The 21,115-nt window shown below is 38.8% G+C and overlaps 1 protein-coding gene across 1 annotated transcript in view; it reads right to left on the bottom strand.

Moving 5' to 3' along the window:
- The window catches only part of LOC142139871 (uncharacterized), a 481,886-nt gene that overhangs the window by 21,519 nt on the left and 439,252 nt on the right, over positions 1-21,115 (bottom strand). The window contains exons 95-97 of the mRNA XM_075197730.1: positions 19,576-19,709; positions 19,214-19,224; positions 15,472-15,584 (exon numbers count right to left, since the gene is read on the bottom strand). Of these exons, the coding sequence (XP_075053831.1) occupies positions 15,472-15,584; positions 19,214-19,224; positions 19,576-19,709 (258 nt within the window). The remainder of the gene's footprint in view (positions 1-15,471; positions 15,585-19,213; positions 19,225-19,575; positions 19,710-21,115) is intronic.

Below are 21,115 nucleotides of genomic sequence, written 5' to 3'. Positions count from 1 at the left end.
TACAAACACATTATATTCTAAAGTAGTACATACACTATATGAGACTATTTCTACTGCAGAGGTGAAAGAAAATGAGTTTAGCATTCCTCTTATTCTGCTGAAGCGATCTCTTTTTTCCCCCTTCTCTATGGTTATTCCCAGAGGGTTACGTTTGTGCTGCTTGGGGTACTTAAGGTCTTAAAGCAGTTGTTGCATGATTGAACATTATCCCTTTAGAGCACTGAACATAATCTCTCTGGAAAGCTGTTATTGCTTTGCATTCAAACCCCAGACTTATGTTCTGATTTGCTGTGTGTGAGTAAAACAGTTATGTACATGCATATTATGCTAAACCACATAAGAATAAACAAACAAACATTAGTGGCATTCATTGCTATTACATAGAATTTGAGCATCTTCTAAGAGGGAATAGTGAATATGTCAGTTCTACATTTTACCCTACTGGTATATTCATCACATTTACAAATGACTAAACCCCCATAGGATGCTTTCACTGTTTAGCATTAAGACTATGATAAACAAACCTGTGCCTCTGAAACGAGCACCATATCTATGAGTCTACAAGTTACAAACAATAAAAATCAGACTCAATGCAACCTTACATGATGTATATATTATGGTAAACTAAAAAGACAAAGTTAACTGCTGACATTTATTAAATACCTAAATATAATCATAACAAAGCAGGTCAAAAATATAAACAAACAGCTGCAGTCCACCAGAGGAGTCCTGGATAATACTTGGAATCTTTATTTATTGTTATGTATACAAGAGTACTTGGATAATATTAACAATATGTAAATAAGTGTTTAAACCGATATTATGACTCCATCCAAAGGGGTAAAATACTCTTTTTGTAAACACTTGGAATAGACTATATTTCAAGTTATCAGAAAAATCCAGAATAATCAAAGCTGTCCAGATAATTTTGACAATATTCGTTTTCTCACATTAGTAATAAAATTCTAAAATATATGTAGCAAAAGAGAGGGTTTAATATAATACATTGCAGCTATTTTCAATTTAATTATAAGCAGAAGAAATGATAAGATAGCGCAAAGTACTGATTGCTACGTTCAGGTTCTTTGATCCTAAATGTACACTGGAGATTAACGCTGTGATTTATGCAATCCTGCGGAAAACTAAATCTAAGTGTTCACCGCTTTAGATGTGCTACAGAGCAATAACAAAATGCACAAATGAGAGACTAAATTATTATTTTGGTCATAACTGTTTCACACAGACTTGCTGTTGCTTTCAAGACTTGTATTATAAATATATAATTTAAATTATTATATATTAAAAATACATACTCTATGTAGATGTGTACTATCATGAGTCATGTCAATAATATTTATACTTGTTTAGATTAAGCAGGAAGAAAACATGACTTCAGGGCTTCAAATATAGACTGTTTTTCTGTGGAAGTGTCTATATAAAATCTCTAGTATTTCATTATTTTTGCTGAAATTATTGCTCATTAAAAAAATATACTGAACCATTTACATGGTCCATTCTGGAGGCAAGTATACAAAACACACCCACTATGGCAATAAACATCCTAACTTCCCCCATTCTAACACTAATTGCCCCTTCACCCACATAAAGAGAGTCTGGAATACTGCATTATCATTGGATGATAGTATTTTTGTTCCATCTTCAAAAGCTACACTTGCTGTGGTGTTGTACTGTAATTTAGATATGGGTTGTACTAAGCGACATACTGAACCAAGGGACAGTTCTGTAAATACAGCAACTATCCCCAGGATCCTTGTTAAATTGAATGGCCTGTGCAATCCTGTGTGACTAAGAAAAACAAAGAAGATGGTTCTTAACTTACAGTGTTTATTATATAGAAATGATTATATGGATTATATATATTGTATACCCCACTGATCCTCTATTACCCCTGCACCCTTTGCCCATTCATTTGCTAGTGCATCCTCTCCCCTTCTATCCTTCTTCTCCCTAATCCTTTAGCCTTTCACCATCTCTCCTTGCTCCTGTTCAATAACCATCTTTACAATCCAATATCGATCTTCACCCCCTGCCCTCATCTCCATCCCAGTTCCAGCCCACCAACCTGCACCAACAACCCCGCCAATGTCATCCATATCTCCTTACTTCCCTCTCTTTCTCTGGTACACTCTGGAATTCTAGATCCACAAACTGCCCTCTATCCATGACATCTTCATCTCCAACTCTTTTAACCTTCTTGCCATCAAAGAAACCTGGCTTTCTTCCATTGATACAGCTTCCTCCACTGCCCTCTCCTATGGGGGCATCTCTCTTACCCACTCCATCAGATCTGATGATCGCCTAGGCAGCGAGGTGGGTATCCTGCTATCCCCCAATTGTACCTTTTGTGTCATCTCCCCCTGAACCCTACCTATCGATCTCCTCCTTTGAAGTCCAATCTATCCGTCTCTTCTATCCCATCCACCTCCGTGTCTCAGTCATCTACTGTCGGCCTTGTTCCACTTCCCAATTGCTTGATAATTTTGCTGCCTGACTTCCCCACTACTCACCTCAGAGCTCCCCTCTATCACCGTAGATTACTTTAACATTCCCATTGACAACCCCACAGACCAAACGTCAATCAAACTTCTTGCCCTACTTTCCACTTTTGGCCACTCACAGTGGACGTCTTCCCCCTACTCTCTGACCATCATCTCCTCTCCTTTGCTGTTTCCTCATCTTCTGCACCTTTCCCATGCCCAAATCTACCCTATGTAGAAGCAATTTTGATCCTGCTATTTTCACTTAACTCTCCTCTCCCCTCTATTCACCTTGGCCTGCCCCAACTATGCGGCCTCTCTACAACCATACAGAGCACTTGGCTCTGCTGCCCTCGCATCTTCTGCACACCTTTGCTGTTTTAAATCCCAACCTTGGCACTCCAAATTTACCCTGTTCCTTCTAAAATACATATCTACCGCCAAACACCACAGGAGGAAATCTCTTTCTTGGCAGACTTCCTTCATTTTAAGTTCATCCTCTCATCCTACAGTTCAGCCTTCTCCCTCGATAAACAGTTATTCTTCTCATCTCTTCATAGTCCCCCGATCCTCACAGTCTTTTTGACACTTTCAACACACTCCTTTGTTCCCCTCCTTCCCTCCCATCCTCCCTTACAGCCACTGACTTAGCCTAAATTTTGGAAGTGAAAAAGATGGCAATCAGACACAAAATCTCCTTCTCCCATCCATCTTTCCCATAGGAGACCCACAAGATTCTGTCCTTGGCCCTCTGCTTTTTTTCTGTACACCTCCTTCCTCGGTGAACTCTGCAACTCCTTCACCCTCCACTACCACTATGCAGATGACACTCAACTCTACTACTCATCTCCTGACCTCTCCCCTTCCTTCCTCTCTCGGGTGTCCAGTTGCCTCTCTGCCATCTCCTCCTGAATGCTTTTTGAAACTTAACATGGCCAATACTGAACTCATTGTCTTCCCTCCATCAAGAGGCTACTCCCCTCCTGACCTCTCTATTACTGTTGACAAAACCACTATATCCTCCGTTGCCCAACACAGCTGTCTGAGTTTCATTCTTGGGTGCTCCCTCTTCTTCACCCCTCACAATGAATCTATTGCCCAATTATGTCCTTATCAGATGCTTCCTCTTTCAGGATGCCACCAAAACTCTTATCCACTCACTGATCATCACTCATCTTGACTACAGCAACCTTCTGCTTACTGGCCTCTCGACTCCCATCTCACTGATCTTCAATCTATACTAATGCTGTAGCTCGACGTATCTTCTTCTCTCAGCTTACCACATCTGCCTCCCGTCTCTGCCAAACCTTACATTGGATGCCATTCCCTTACAGAATCCGCTTCAAACAAATTACCCTCATGTACAAGGCCCTCTCCAACTCCACTGCTCCCTAAATCTCCAACCTTGTCTCCATACCAGAATTGTACATTTGTGTTGGTGACTGATGCTCAGCAAGTTGGCCAGTTATGAGAAAGCTGGACTGTGATTAGTTATCATTAGGGTCACCAGGATGTGTAGGCAACTTGGTATTGCTTACAGGTGTCAACCTGACAAGAAGTGTTGCTGTTTATTGTGATGCGAAAATAAAAGTATGTTTGATTTCAAGAAAGAAGCTGTCTGTGACTGATATCTAAGGGATGTCAGTATGGCAAGGTGTCAGAAGTTCTACAATATAAGGTTCATTTTTACCTCATGTAATAATGCTAAGGAGTGGAGGGAAATCATTAAGCAATAACAGCAGTTTTGATTAGGGCCAGCTTTAGAATTAGGTGCAGCCATCAGAGAGTTAAATGGTGTCTCTTTCCCTCCAAAGCATGTATGCATATTTTTTGTCTTTTAGCAAACAAAGAAAAATTAACTGAGAAAATTAGAAAACTAAAACGAGATCTTAGCATGGAGAAGTATCACTGTATGTATTCTGAGACAGAACTGCTAATGGTATAGAATGTTCTGTTTTAAAAATGTGTGGCTAATGGATGGAGCAGGCCTTATGGAATCAAGGGGATTATTCCTACAGGCTGATTGTGAATCCTGTCCTGTATAGGAATGCAAGTCAGTATCACATCAAGGGGTATATTTACTAAACGGCGGGTTTGAAAAAGTGGAGATGTTGCCTATAGCAACCAATCAGATTATAGCTGTTATTTCTTTATTGCATTCTACAAAATGAAAGCTAGAATCTGATTGGTTGCTATAGGCAACATCTCCACTTCTTCAAACCCGCCGATTAGTAAATCTAGCCCCAAGTGTGTATTTCTGTCTGCAACCATAATCTACAACTCTTACAGAACAGTGCTCTTGAGGAAATCATTTACTAAGTGCACACGTATTTCATTAATATAATTAATATAAATAATATAAATAGCATACTCAAATCCTAACTGGAAGTGAGATCTTAGTTGTTCTAGTGATCAGAACCAATAACTATATCATAAATGCAGCTATCAGAAGTGAATGTTTTATGTAGATGTTCACTGACTCACGTGTTTGGTTTTGGTTTTGGCTTTGGATCCGTATTAACTTTGTGTTTTAGTTTTGGTTTTGGAAAAAACCGCCCTCACGTGTTTTGGTTTTGGATCTGTATTTTTTAGAAAAATTTCTAAAATATGCTAAAATCACAGAATTTTGCTCTTTTTTTGTTCCTACATTATTATCAACCTCAATAACACTAATTTCCAGTCTTTTTCAGTAAATCTTGACCACCTCACAGGTCACAATATTATTTTCAGACTGTCGACCAAAGACTGCAGCGAGCTGGCTGGATGCTAAGCGACAGAGCAACGACACAAAATCACGGCAGTTCATAGCACATATAGGAAACATTTCCACACAGCTGTGGCAGGAAAGAAAAGTGGTGCAAGATGGAATTGTCCTTGGGAACTCCTACCCACCCATATGTTAAAAAGGTTTAAAAAACTCACACAGAAACAGGAAGGGTAGCAGGTACAGTTTAACAAACCAAGAACTTCAGCGACAAGCAGTGCCACTTTTGTGTCTGAAGTGCTTGGTTTGTTTGGGCCCCCACACAACAATTTAACAATGGGCTTAAGACAGCTAAGCTAACAGTGCTGTCAATGAACTGTAAGACTAAAGCAATAGGCTGGTTAGACCAATGGCACAAACACACAGCAGTTTATATCACATCTAGGAATCACTGCCAGTGCCACACAGCAGTGTCAGGAAAGAAAAGTGGTGCAAGATGGAATTACCCTTTCTGCCCTCTCACCCACCCTTATGTTTGATCTTAAAAAGGGCATGCACAGTTTAACAAACCAATCAGTTCAGCGACAACGAGTGCCAAGTTTGTGGCTTTAGTGCTTGGTTTGTTTGGGCCCCCCACAACACAAGCTAACAATAGGCTTAAGACAGCAAAGCTAACAGTGGCAAGATGCTGTTGTCGTCATCTTCAGCCTCATCCTCACCCTCATCAGTGTGTACATCATCCTCACACAATACTAATTCATCCCCGCTGGAATCCACCATTAAAGAAGTCTCTGATGTAATTGCCGGTAAAGGCCTTCCTAGTGGAAATTGTAGTTCGTTTTGATGAACATAATCTTTCCTAAATTTTAAGAAATAGCCTTCTACGCTGATTACTGACAAGGTTTCTGGCTATGCTGAAAACTCTTTCCAAGTACACACTGGAGGATGGGCAGCTTAGGTATTGCAAAGCGTGCTTGTACAAGGTCTCCAAATTGCCTTTTTTTTTCCTCTCAGTATATATATCTGACTTGTCTATTTCTATGCTGTCGTTAAAATAATCCTCCACCATTCTTTGGATGTTGATATTAGGATCAGGTGGAGTTTTGGCAGAGGTGCCATGATTTTTGGGCAATTGTTTTAGACAAGATCAGATGTCAAAATGTTCTGCTGACTAATCTGTATCATCCCCTGGTCTCCTGGAAAAACTTAGTTTTTCCGTACAAGCAGTAGCCTGAGAAACTGAAGGAGGGGACGCCGTTGTGTCACATTCCACTTGAGCCCATTGCATCTCTTGTGATCTGGGACAGTTGGAAAGAAAGAGAAGACATAGTCGCCAAAATGTAGTGATCCGACTTCAAGATGTTGATAACTCTTCGATCCTGGCAAAGCAAATAAGGTACTTGATCTACAAGTCTGACATACTTAGTGTAATTGCTTTGTTTCATCTCCTCCTTCTATTTCTTTACTTTGAATTGTTTAAGCCACTTGCACAACGCGGAAAGTATTCTCAACTGTGCTGGACTAAAATACATTCTCCCTCCTTTCCCAATGTCATGGCTTGTGGAATAAGCGTGGATGGCTTTTTGCTGTCCCTCCATTCTCACAAGCATATAAAGTGTGGAATTCCACCTTGTTACCACCTCTTGCTTCAGTTGGTGGCAGGGTAAAAATATTGTTCTTGCAGCTGCTGCATTCTCCTACAAGCTGTTGCAGAATGCCGAAAATGTCCTGAATTTTTTTGGCCCACAGACAGCATCTCCTGCACATCCCTGTCATTTTTCAAAAACCTCTGTATCACCAAGTTGATTGTGTGAACAAAACAGGGAATGCGATGGAATTCATCCAGCTGTAATGCTTTCCCAATATTGGTGGAGTTCAAACAGGATAAACCATGCTGCAATGACATCCCTTAGTTTTTCTAATAGGTTGTCAGTGGTATGTCTCTTAGTGAAGCCAATGATACACAGAGTAGCCTGCCTTTGAAAAATCTGGCGTTGTTGGGCACATGCTGCTGCTGTTAGTGCTGCTGAAGGCGATTCACCAACCCAGTGGGCTGTCACAGTCAGATAATCTTTAATTTGCCCAGTTCTGCTTGTCCACATATCTGTGGTTAATTGTACATGGGTAGAATGGCATTTTGTAGCCCAATAATTACATTTTCTCAAACCTTCAGGTAGAGGTGAGGAATTGATTTTCTAGTAAAATGGTGTCGTGATGGAATTTGGTAACGGGGACACAGGACCTCAAGTAACTGTCTCAAACCAGCTGCATTATTTGTAGATATTGGACCCAGATCTAATACTAGCATAGTCGCCATGGCGTCTGTGATCTGCTTTGCAACCGGGTGACAGCTTTCATACTTGCTTCCTCTTGCAATGAATTGTTTACCGATCAATTGTTGTAAACTACTAGTAGTCTTCTTCTTGGTCTACTTCTGCATTGAAGATCCACCCCCAGAAGCAGCAGCAGCGGGACTAATGCTCAAGAATTCTTCAGAGGAATCCTGGATAGGAAAGAAGTCATCTAGCCTTAGCAACCTTGATGAAGGACTAACGCCGATCACAAGTGAGAATATTTATGAGGAAGGTGTTATCGGTGTGGGTTTACAAATGCTACAAATGACTAGACAACTGTTGTCAGGATTGGGTAAATATAATTCCACACATAAGAGGTGGATTTTTTTGTCTTATGCCAAGGCATGACAATGGTCCTCTTCTTATCACTGGGAAGAACTGCTTCCAGGGCTTACACACACAATATCATCCTAATCAACATCCTCATTAGCGCCGTCATCAGCTATACAAATATCCCCTTCATCCTGTTGCAAATGCAAAGTGGTATCCTCAATTTGTGTATCACCGGCTACACTAAGACACGTACCACTGACAACCTGTTTGAAATACTAAAGAATGTCATTGCAACATGGCTTATCCCACTTGGACTCTCCTGAGGATATGTCATTTCTGATAACTTCACCAATATTGTGAGAGCATAACAGCAGGAACAATTCCATCACATTCCATGTTTTGCTCACACAATCAACTTGGTGGTACATAGCTTTTTACAAAATAACAGTGACATGCAGGAGATCATCAGGACAACATTTTGACATTTGGTCTGGTCTAAAATAATTGCCCAAAAATCGTGTTAGCTCTTCCATAAAATGAACTACAAAATCCACAAGAAAGGCCATTACCAGCAATTACATCCAAGTATAGAGACTTCTGTAATGGCGGATTCCAGTTACACACGTCAGGCAGTTACACACGTCAGTCAGTAATATACATCAGCAACGGCAATGAGACTGGAGAGGGACAAGAACAATGTGACTGGAGACTGGAGAGTGACAAGAACACTGCTACCCCTGTTTCTGTGTGAGCAATGGCACTGAGACTGGAGAGTGACAAGAACAATGTGATTGGAGCCTGGAGAGTGACAAGAACACTGCTATCCCTTCTGTGTCTGTCTGTGAATGGCGCCGGATCTTCATGGAGGACGGTACTTATAGAATCCAAAACTCGTGAGATCAGATAATTCTACAACAATATTTTGCCTCATTTTCAGTTCCGAGGGCGTTTAAAACTAACGAGCTGGCCTGGCTCAGTACTCTTAACTGCGGTGTTCGGAAGGGCTCGGTTTTCGGAAAACTGAGCCCAAGCAACTCTAGTTTTATGATTGCTGAATTACTAATTTATATTGAGTTATTAATATGAATTATAGCAATTATTATGTGATATGGTGTGTATAGAGTATTCTTCTTTGATCATAAAGTTTGTAACAAGGGTGATGTAATACTCTGCTCTTTACACAGAACACGGTTGGATACTGTGAATGAGTATATTATTAAGATGTTGAATTGTTAACTAATGGATTGAAGAGTGCATCGCAAATTACAAAGTGAATGTCAAGAAAATAAATGCTACATTAATATGTAATAAGTCAATGGACTATGACCAGGAAAGCCAACATGCTGTATTAAAGTATATCTAACAGCTTCTCTCTCAGCATAGTTTACATCCACCGAAGCACAAGTCACCACGAGAGAGATCCCACACAGACGAGCTAGGCAGAAGGGGAGAGCCCGACACCGCAGTAGAACGCACAGGCGCCTGTGCATTCCACCTGTCCATCGGAAGTGAAGCGAGGTCTTAGCCGCTCGGCCGCAGCCACCCCGACCGCTCGTCCAGTGCTACTAATAACAAGATCTTTTCAACACCCACCCGCTCACCCACGGCACCCTGCCCAGGAAAACATTGAAAGCACTGACATCCCACAACTGCTCTTATAAGAGCAAAAGGGCAAACAACGGTATTATTTGAAAATCCAGAATACCTACACACCACCACATACACATACCCCCCCCCCCTTGTTCTTCCCCCTCTTTTTCTCCACCCCAGGTTGCGCCACGGAAACAACAAGAAAACAACCAAATAACACGGGAATTGGAATATCCGTCACGGCAGCACCAACTATCAAAATACCCAAACCAAGACGTCCAAGGTAAAGCCCTCACAGAAGGGTTTCTGCCACCTATTCATTAACCAACCAATAATTACTTTATATAAAATGACCGGGCATACAGATTTAAACTTATTTGTTAAGGGTAAAGTTAGCATTTAATAAATAATGTATTTTACAAACAGACATATTTTCTCTAAGTATTGTTTTCACAAATAGAAATGGCTATTACATTTACCTATTATAACGAAATTGGCTACAGATTTACTTATTAGAGGGAACATATTGTGCAGAAATGTACGATGTGTAATTTCTAGCACTATGCACAAAGGAATTATAGTGGAGACAAGTTCAGCACATTCCGGAAATCCCTGCTGTCTTTTGAGTAGTTTTACAAGCTACCTTGTTATTTTACTTTCTATCTGGAAGCGAGCATTAATACTTCATGCACCTGTTCTCTTGTCTGCCTCTACTTGCGCTGTGTACCTTCCCTTTCCTGTATTTTCTATCTGTCTTGACCAATCCGAGCACAGGTGAACAACTCCAGAAAAGCAAGGAGATGAGAGAACTGGTCCTATGCAAGCTACACTCCAATAGAATAAGATATCTGCACACTAAAGCTAAGGCAAGGAGTTGTCTAGAAAATAGAACTGGCTATGGCTTCAACACCAAAGCTGAGTTTGACAAGTTGAAGAACCATTTAGAATCTTAGTATGGATCCCATGTAGACTAACCATTCAGTGTAAGTTGAAGTGATCTAAAAGGAACAAAAATGTCCTCCACTGTAAATAAATCACAACAAAAGTCTTCTTAAAACAAAAAGGTATACTTACATGTCTCTGCAATAAAATAGCAATGGTATTACAAATCCTTCACCATATAAGCCATTGTGCCATATGTTGACTGATGAGAACCAATCAACTCAAAACAGCTGTATGTAAGTTGGATATATAACTACATATTTGCCTCTATCTGTGCTATAAATCCACATTTCTGGATGCACAGTTAGCCTACAGGGAGAAATAAGGAACAATGTGCTCATCTCCGCACACAGAACCTTAAATAAACATTCAATTCTTATTTTAGTTTTGTAAGGCAATGCTATTTTAAAGTAGACATATGTAAATACCATCTGTTTAAAAGAGTTATTACTAGTGATCCCAATCATTTATGGTTATCCACTTTCTGGGATTTTTGTACACATTTTAATTTGGAGTTGGCCATGTTTTAAGTAGGTGAGAATACATTTAGTTAAATATCTAATATGTTTTTAACACACCTTATCATTGTTATCTGTTCACTGCAATGCTATGATTTAATCGTCCCATTGCTGTTGCATGAGTAATTACGCTTTATGCAATTACTGTACATAATGTGTGTGTGCTGTTGCTATGAAATATTGATTCCAAATTTGATGGCTGTGTATCTTGGCTCTATAAATCACCTTGGTGCTAGTGTTCTCTTTACGCCAAGCTAGCTTTTCTATTTTACCTACCAAGACATTTGGAATAAAAATATTTGATTATTCAGTAAAAAAATAAATTGCCTTTATTCAGTCAATCTATTTGCAAAATAAGTTCTCTCAGATGAAAAGTCTTGTAAATTACCTTGTTCAAAGTAATAACCGAGGCACAATTTTAAAACCTTATTTAAAATTAAGCGTTTTATTCCAACATGACACATTACTATTTTCCATATTTCCCCCAAATGCCTAATTACTTGGTATAAGTGTGTACAAAAACAAGCATTATCTTTCATAATGCATACACTACTTCTGCCTGTTTACTGATAGAGGAGCTAACAGATGGGTATTTTAGCAGAACAGTGACTGATATGGAAAAGATTATACAGCTATGCAATCCCAGACATTTCTATGCATGATATGGAAAAGCTCAAAGCAAAAGAACAGACTGATAGGCTGAGCTCCAGGAAGCGGCAGCAGAACAGGACGCACTATAAATAAATCAGAAAAGAACATCAGCTATTAAATGTCCTGTGTTCTGAAAATAGAAAGCTATAGCTTTTTATTTTTCCAAAGTGATTGTTTTGACTCATCAAGACTGATCACCTGATGAAAAGTCAATATCTTTGTCTTTGTAATAGATTTTTGTTTTGGCAGTGTGTATGTGGTTTCTTTGATAAAAAGGTCTCTAAAGCATAGGCAGAAGAATAAGGTGAGCCATTAGTACTCTAATCCCCCTCCACTGCTTATTCATTAATCTGTCATGTTATGTTATTCTATGTTACTGGAAAAATGCATTTAAATAAACATGTATATTACAATACACACTTATACAATAAAAAATAATATGGCTTTATTGTATTGCCTTGAATTGGTTATGTCCAAGGCATTGAGAGCAAGTAATAGCAATTAACTAATTGGACACCATTTCCAACACTGTACTGCCATTTTTTTTACTGCAAAAAAATTAGAGGTTGGTAAATATAAAGTAACACAGGTAGAAAATTAAAAGGGCAAAGATAAATCAAATTAGCATAAAATATTTTGACCACTGCGACCCTAGGCACATGCCTAGTTTGCACTTATGGCAAATACAAACCTTTTAAAATGTAATGTTGTTCCTATAGAGCTTCTGCTTTACAGTAAATCATGTTATGGCTTTCCATGGATAAAAAGAGTAGTTCCCAGATAACTAGGCAGATTTGTGATCTAAATTCAGTCAACTAAATGTGTATTACTGTGAGTGTCACATCAGATGTTGGGGTAGATTTACTAAAGCTTCTAAAAAGGAAAAGTGGAGATGTTGTCCATAGCAACTAACCAGATTCTAGCTATCATTTTTTAGAATGTACAAGATAAATGATAGCTAAAATCTGATTGGTTGTTATGGACAACACCTCCACTTTCCCTTTTTAGAAGCTTTAGTAAATGTACCCCATAATATGTGTGAGCTAGGCTTAGAGTATCCCATTATTTTATAGAAACAAACAGAGCACATGCTTAGAGCCGTATTTAGCATTAGTGTAAGCCGTGCAAGTATACATGGCCTAAATTAGTAATTATTCATCAAAAGGCTTATGCCCCTATGTCCAATAAACCTCCCATTAATTTTACATAACTAGCAATAAATGAAAAGAAAAAGAAAAATGACATTAAAACATTTCTATGCTTCATTGCGGCCCCTTGACAAATACGGTCCTGGGTATTTGCCGAGGTAGCTCAAAATGGTAACACAGCCCTATACATGTTAGGAATCTGTGTCAGTTAGTTATTCTATTGTTGTGATAAGGTTTGTACAAGTAGGCCACTACGTTGTAATGTCTTTAACAGTTCTCTCAGCACATCATTTTACAACACATCAGTCTTCTCATTTACCCCCCACTAAGATATAGCGGGTCTAGTTTACTATTGTATACTCAAATATTTTGCAGTGACAAATTTTCTTGTTATACAGAACTACATAAAAGTTAATGGAGTTTACGTTTCAGCTTTAATAACCCCATGGTTTAGAGAATATAATTATTACCTGCAATGTGTAACAGCTCCCTTATGGGTAGAGAGACTTGTTATTTCTTCAACATATTTCTATAGCTGAATTCTCTAATCTTGTTACAGATATATTCTATAAATGCTCCAATATATAAGGACAGTTACTTAGCCTCATCTGGGAAGGAGTCCTAATTAGAATGCTAAATTTAACACATCTAATTAGATTACTGTTAATTTATTTTTCATAATAAATATTAAATCAATGTGCTGTTTTCTAATTGGAGTTGTGCTCTTGCCAGTAACTTTAAATGTATACATATCTATGTCACTTATTTCTACCAGCTGCTCAGTGTGTAAACAGTTTTCTTAATGCCCTCTTTTTGTTTTCCATTACTATTCATTGTTTGAGTCTGGTAGCTAACAAGTTCATTAATAACATGAGTCACTTTCTTTTTAGCACAGTTAGAATTCATTGCCCTGTCATTTGCCACTTAATAAAAGGGATAAAATGTCTACACTCCTGGCTTATAACATTGATAGACAGAATTTGGTCTACATGCAAGGATAAAATCTTGGCGCAATCTCAGAAAGTATTTATAATATTGAACTATATCTTCATAAAATCTTTAATTATATTCTTAAGGAGTGAATATTTTTTTATACGAAGACAATGGGACGACTTGACCTGACATAAATACCAAAGAACAAAAAGAGGAAATCATGACACACTGGGGCACTCCATGATACAAAATAATAACCAATAAAACAGTAATTATTGATATATTTTTCAAAATAAAAAGAGGAAAATAATTCCCATTGATTTCTTGAACCTAACTAGTAGCGAAATATAAAAAAACAAAATGGTGATAGTGATATTATAGTGAATAAAAGAAAACGAGTGAATGGAATGATAGCAATGCCACCAACCTTGCTGTGTAAACTCTCTTGTATTATATCAGTTTATATAAATAGCAACATATCATGTTATCATGATTAGATAGATAGTTCCTAGTGAGGACCTAAAATGGTCATCAGCCATTCCTTAATAAATCTTTGCAACTACCTGTGTACTGTCTCAACTTTTGATATTCATTACATATATTGGTAAAATAAAATCACCTCTTATATATAAGGTTGATTAATACATTATCATTGTACTGGAGCAGTAACTTGAAGGAATAGGGACCTATCTATAAAGTCATATTCATTATTATTTTGACAAATAGTACTATAGAGACCTATTATCTTTGTCTCTATAATTCCCATATGTTGGTAACAGCTGACTTCATACATCTCTAGCTAGATTCACCCATATCAATGAAAGCTGGCTCACTATAGTCTGATACCCAGGACCACTATGGTAGCCTAGTCCCATGAAATTTGATTACAATTGGTCGATTCTAATTCAGGTTGTCCATTAATTTTATTCACTTAGGTTTTTTTTTTCATTGTAATATCACTATCACCATTTTGTTTTTCATATTTTGGTACTAGTTAGGCTCAGGTAATCAATGGGAATTCTTTACCTCTTTTTAGTTTTAAAAATATATCAATAAAGATTACTGTTTTATTGGTTATTAATTTGGATCATAGAGTGCCCCAGTGTGTCATGTTTTCCTCTTTCTGTTCTTTGGTATTCATGTCTAATATACATATTATGTGTGCATCACCCGACATCGAATATTGCAGTTATTCTTTAGCGGTTATTCATACTTCAGGGATGTGATCACCTGGTACGGTGGCTAGAATTATATCAGACTTGACCTGACAGCATCACCAATTTTAATTGCCACAAAAACCAATGACTCAGCTAATGATAAGACAATGCCCCGTTTGAAAATCCTCTAAATGTCAACTTGCCCACAAAATTGAGGACCCAGGAATTCCCTTATGGAAATTCCTCCAAGTCTTCATCACTGTTATGAGAGCTTGGGTGGAACATAAAGTCTGGCATTATGGTCCTCAAGAGTGCTTCTCTGGTGTAACCAAAGAAGGCCAGCTTATTGCTATGCTGTAAATAAACTTGAATAAGACAATATCACCAATACTCTGTGCCAAAGGCTATATAATCTATAACCTCAGCAGTGCATAGGTTACCATCTAAAAAACAGTTCAATTACTGTATTTTTGGACATTTCCCTGTTTACCATATTGCCTCTACCTCTGTAAGTGAGCTGCCTACATCCCGTCAATCTCCTTGGAATATGGGTGCTGGTGATTGGAGCTGAGAAAATCTTCCAGGTCTAACAAATTGTAGCAGTCTACAAGCTCGTCTCCAGGTACCAGGACTACACATATAATTGGAAAATGATTTGTGAATAGTCAACATGCAGTTTTTGTTGATGCCATACACTACTTACCTGCATTGTAAGGTCTAAGTAGACAGGACACTCATATACCTCAGTACCATCCTCACTGGGTTTCATATTCCTAAGAAGCATAGGCGTTATGATGACAAATGGTAATGGATGCACTGTGTCCCTGTAAGAGATAACATATTAAGTAGCTTATTTTAGCATTAATTTTTCTGTGGCATATTTATTTCTCTGCATCCTCTGTTATATTTGGCACGGTATTTCTAATAAAACTCATAAATATTTTAAAGTTATAGTGATTCTTTAGATACATTTAATTTATAAGATAATAATATTACTGTTTGTGATAATGGAATCATGAAAGTAGAACTCCAGAGTACATAACACAAGCAATATAAGGCTACTATGAACTGAGGAGAAGTGTGTGGAGAGAATGTGACAGCCAGGTACTCGGGACAGAGGGAAGGTGGTCCCGGGATGCCCCCCGGCAGATTTGGGAGCACATCAGTGGTCTGCTTCCACAAGGGGCCAAAGAACATCATAACTGAAAGAATATGTGTGAGACAGGACAGATTTGAGAGAGAAATTATCTGAAAGTAGGGATGCATATAAAGAGGGGCTTGAGTCCCCAAGTACAGAGAGCCACTTGAAGAGTCACCATAATAATAAAGCCCCTGGGAATAAAAAGAGGGGACCTCTATAAAGAAGAGGGGGTCGCTGCCAAAGCTGAGTGGAGGCAATAAATAGTGGCAGCATTGAGGATCTGCTATATCTAGAGAGGGGAGAGAATGTAAAGAGACCCTAAGCAGAGGGTTGCTGCAAGTCGCAGTATTTAATATGACCCAGAGGGGCAGAGAGGACATCAGAGAGGGTGTTATAGCCCAAGGGATGGATGAACAGGCTGCAAAAGGACACTAGTGAGAGTGTCAGATCTACCAAGCAAGACTGAGAGTGCACCTAAAAGAGAGTGTGAGAATCCCAGGAGGGGCAGAGAGCGCACAGCAAGAATGTGTTATAGTCCAAGGGATAGGTTCCTTGCATAGGAGGGATGAGTAACTGTGCTGGAAATAGAAAGAAGATCTACATATTTACTCTAATTTTTTGCAACTCAAGTATTGTGCTTGAGTGAAAAGAAGTGTAAATAAAGAGTTTACTATTATAGAGATGGTATGGAAAACAAATAATTGAGACTTCTGTCTGCCAATTCTACTTGTACATAAAAATGCAAAAGTCTTAGTTGCACACATTTGCAAATGTATGTTAAGCCATCCACCACTCCACGGCGCTTTTGCTAATAGGGTGGTCCTAACTCTAAACAGTGAGAGTCCCATATATTTAGGCCATACATATATGTGTTTTTAAATTGAGAGTTAACTAAGAGCTAAAGAGGTACCCCAGAAGCCTCCAAATGGCAATAGAGCGCCAGTACTCCCCCTCAGCTTCTGACTTCAACATGCCTCTCTAACAAAAAACAGAAGTGGAAGTTGCTCAATCAATTTATAGGCTCATAGCCTATATCTAAATATACAGAGCCTTATTTACAGACAGAAGAGAAAAAGACCGCACCAGGTGATCCATTCACCTTCCTCTCAATATATATACCTTAATTGGACTCATGCCATGAAACACTGATAGAGGAAGGGTGCACCCGATCATTATATTAGTTCATTAACCAAAACCAAGAAAGAAAGAGAAGAATGATCATATGGGGCACTTAAAATGGAGAAGAAAATTTATAATAATTTTATTCTGTTAAATGAATCTTTATTGAATTATTAATTTAAAAGTATCTAGTAGCAAAATATTAAGAACTGAAATATGGTTCACACAAATGAAACAGAATGGGCACTGTTAAAATGGACAATATTTAATTGTCCTGCCGCGACGCTGCTCAAAGGAATAAATAATTGATTGGTCTCATATATCATGGACACTTGCCATATAACAAATTTTACCAAACTACCTCCAACTGAATTATATTGTATACCGTCCTCTAATAATAGCATTAGCACACCACCTATATGGTCTATGAGGGATATAATTACCTCCTTACAAATTAGGAGACACTGCTGGTCAAACTCATAGTCAACTGCTGACGCAAAATAGATTGAAATGATGCCCACTATAATCATCGGAATCTACGGTGTATGTAGGGTTCCTGCTCTTAACATTGGTATAAGGATTCCCCTAATTGTTGGGTCACCTCTATCTAATAACTCAGAATAGCGTTTTTGCAATCTGATATTACGAGTGGAGCTATATAAGTCTGTTGCTCTCTATACTCGGGACTGCTGGTAGAATTGACCCTCCTTAGGCTATTAGTAGCTGAACTGATTCTATAGGAGCGTTCATTCCCCCCTTATATCGGACAGTGCTGATAATCCCTAACAAAGTGGAAGATAAACGGCATGGCACCTTTAATAATCATATCTTAATTCATAGATTAGATGCTATTATAGTGGAGATTTGGAATACCAGAGCAGCTTACGCGGCGTGCGCCGACGCGCGTTTTGCTATTAGCTTTAACTAGGCAAGTTTGAAGTTACCTGATGGTAATGAAACGCGTAAGAAGTTTTTAATCTTTTCCTGTGACCGCCACTATCTTCTAATGAAGTGATTTTATGTCCTTTTGATCTCCATGGATAACTGGCAGAGAATTACCATTTATTTAATTGGGACTTCATTTCAAACCAGTTCTCATCTTTATCTGAAAGAGTGCAGGATTGACAGCCCTGCAGTTTCTCTACTAATTTGTGGCAGGTGAGATGTTGTCTTTCCTATGGAAGCTACCAAAGATCTTTAGCAACTGCCTCACAGTCAGGAGGAGGATTTAACATACTATCCACATAAAGGTATATCTGAGAGTTGCTGCATTAATCATCTAACACGGGTGCAACGTTTGTATTTACACAGAGCTTTTGGGCTAATACAGTACTCGTCATCTAACCAGAAGCGGGACCCGCTATAACCATTCATCACTGCGGGACACCATCTGCTGTTAACAGTAAGCCGCAATATCAAAGAATCTGGTAAGAGACTGTTTCTTTTAGCTGTTGAAGCCTGTTTATCGTTTCACTGACCTTGCTACAAGCATTTGGTCACTGCACTCTGTGGACTCATCAGCTTTATCCAAGGTTTCACTTGGTCATTGCCACTTTTACACACTTAATAGTCCCACTGCTGTCCATCCAAATGGATTGAGTATTATTCTCTGATTCTGCCGTTAGATTATTGACTCTTGGCCAATATATATACATGTCATTATAGGTGCACCTATATATTTGATGTTTTAATGACCAGCTATTGCAGTCAATTTGTTTGATATTAAGTGGCGCTACCACTGGTTATGTTTTATATTTATATTCATATGTTAATAAATTATATTTGTTGAAATTCCGCAGTGTTTCACCAGTTCATTGTGATTGTTATACCATTGTAAACTTTTTTGTGCTTTTTCATATTCTTTACTCACTGGTCCACATCTGCTGCTCCACTCTGCAAATGCCAACAATGGCTTCTCCTGTGATGCTACCCACTTCAGGAATTCCTTATCCCGCCAGATCAGACACTTCCTTCAAATCTCTGAAAACCCATCTTTCCAATAGAGTTTACCCTACTCCTGCCTATACTACTCACACTAGTGCAACTTCACACCTGTCTCAATCTCCACACTCTGATCCACACTTGCTCCTCCTGTCTCCGCTGTGACCTTTTTACAATTAGATTGTAAGCTCTCCCATGAGCATGGACCTCCCTACCTTTCCATGTCTGCATTAATTTGCTCTACCTTGTAAGTTCCTGTGTTGTGTATGTTTTCACCACTGTCCTGTGCTGTAGAGCACTCTGGCACCTCACAAATCAATGACAATAATAGCTAGATAGATTTTCTGTAGTTCTTTCAATGGGAATATTGACATATTATGTTTACACTATGTTAAAATAGCAAGAGCTGCAATTTGTTACAATATTTTCTAACCTTTAATTTATTTTACCATATTTTGTCATTCAAATTCATTATAATCGTGTATTTTTTAATCACTTTAATCAGACTAACAAACAAGTAATTGACATTAATTATAATATATTTACCTCTTCTTTTGTATACATGTTGAACAATGAACTAACTTAACATTTTAGAGCATTCAGTACCTTGATTCTTTCAGTTGATTATTTCTGAAATCCCATGCTGCGCCCTGCAAGACAAGGCCCTCGAGATAAAGTGCATACACATCACTGTCAGGTTTGTAGTCAGGATATTCTGTTATGTGACACTGGAGTACAACCTGCAGGCAAAACAAAGCCATTTAGATTACTATTTAGAGTCAGGAGCTGTATAACACAGAAAACACAATAGGGAAACTCATTTTTAGTCATTTTAGTATACAGTATTTTTGATTATCAGCAAAGTACAACTGACAGTGACATACAGAATAGCAAATGGCCCTTGTTCGTGATGAAACTTGATGATGTACAGTTAAACAAAAGCTCCTAAACATATGTATTAATATAGAAATAGATACAACCACCTCTTGGGAGTCTTGGTAGCTGCAACAACCTATTTGTACATGGCTTCACTCATCACCCTTTGCAGGGCAAAGAAAACCACAGCTACCTCATACCAATAACAATACAACATTTTCACTATCAACAGCTTCTCTAAAATCCCTGAAAGCAAAAAAGACCCTATCTGTTAAAGCAGATAATTTGCTCCCGTAACAGCACGGGGTAATATCATCATCATCCTTATTTATTTATATAGCGCCACTGATTCCGCAGCACTGTACAGAGAACTCATTCACATCAGCCCCTACCCCATTGGGGCTTACAGTCTAAATTCCCTAACACACACACACACACACACACAGACAGACAGACAGACTAGGGTCAATTTGCAGCCAATTAACCTACTAGTAATTTTTTGGATCGTGGAAGGAAACCGGAGCATCCGGAGGAAACCCACGCAAACACGGGGAGAACATACAAACTCCTCACAGATAAGGTCATGGTCGGGAATTGAACTCATGACCCCAGTGCTGTAAGGCAGAAGTGCTAACCACTTAGCCAACGTGCTGCCCAATATTTTTCATATGCTCCTATACTCCAAAAGTATGCATGAAAAAAATGTTAAACCTGTGGGGTATGTTTATTGATGTAAGCACAGAACATAACGCAGCATTTTGAGAGCATTCCCATTTGTTCAGTTATGCATCAATAAACATACCCTCCAGGGGGATGAATTACTAACTAGCAGGGCCGCCATCAGGGGGGTACAGGGGGTACCAGCGTATGGGGCCCAGGCTCACTAGGGGGCCCGCTCTCCTCTAATCCCGGCGTCCCCACTGCTGCATTGATCCTGGCTGTCACTGACAGCCAGGCAGCTTTCAAACACAATCGCAGGGGAATGATCGTTCCACCCCTGCGATCATGTGATCCGCCCCCTCTCCCTGTCAGCTGACCTCACACTGAAGTTCCTGCCAATGATATAGGAAGAAGCAACAGAGAAGCTGCAGCCTGCAGGAATCAACATGTAGGTTAGTATTTTTTATTTTAAAAGAGGTAGAGGTACTTAATGGAGGGATAAAGACAGCTAGGAGTTACACAGAGAGAGAACTGGTTTAAGGGCTGAGCACACAAAGGGAGATTTATTGTTCATATACAAACCCAGGACAGACTAAGACACCACTTCCAT

The sequence above is a fragment of the Mixophyes fleayi genome, chromosome 2, assembly GCF_038048845.1.
Source record: "Mixophyes fleayi isolate aMixFle1 chromosome 2, aMixFle1.hap1, whole genome shotgun sequence".
Classification (NCBI taxonomy): domain Eukaryota; kingdom Metazoa; phylum Chordata; class Amphibia; order Anura; family Limnodynastidae; genus Mixophyes; species Mixophyes fleayi.
The sequence above is the reverse complement of the archived record's forward strand: the minus strand, read 5'-3'. Positions and strand labels throughout refer to the sequence as shown.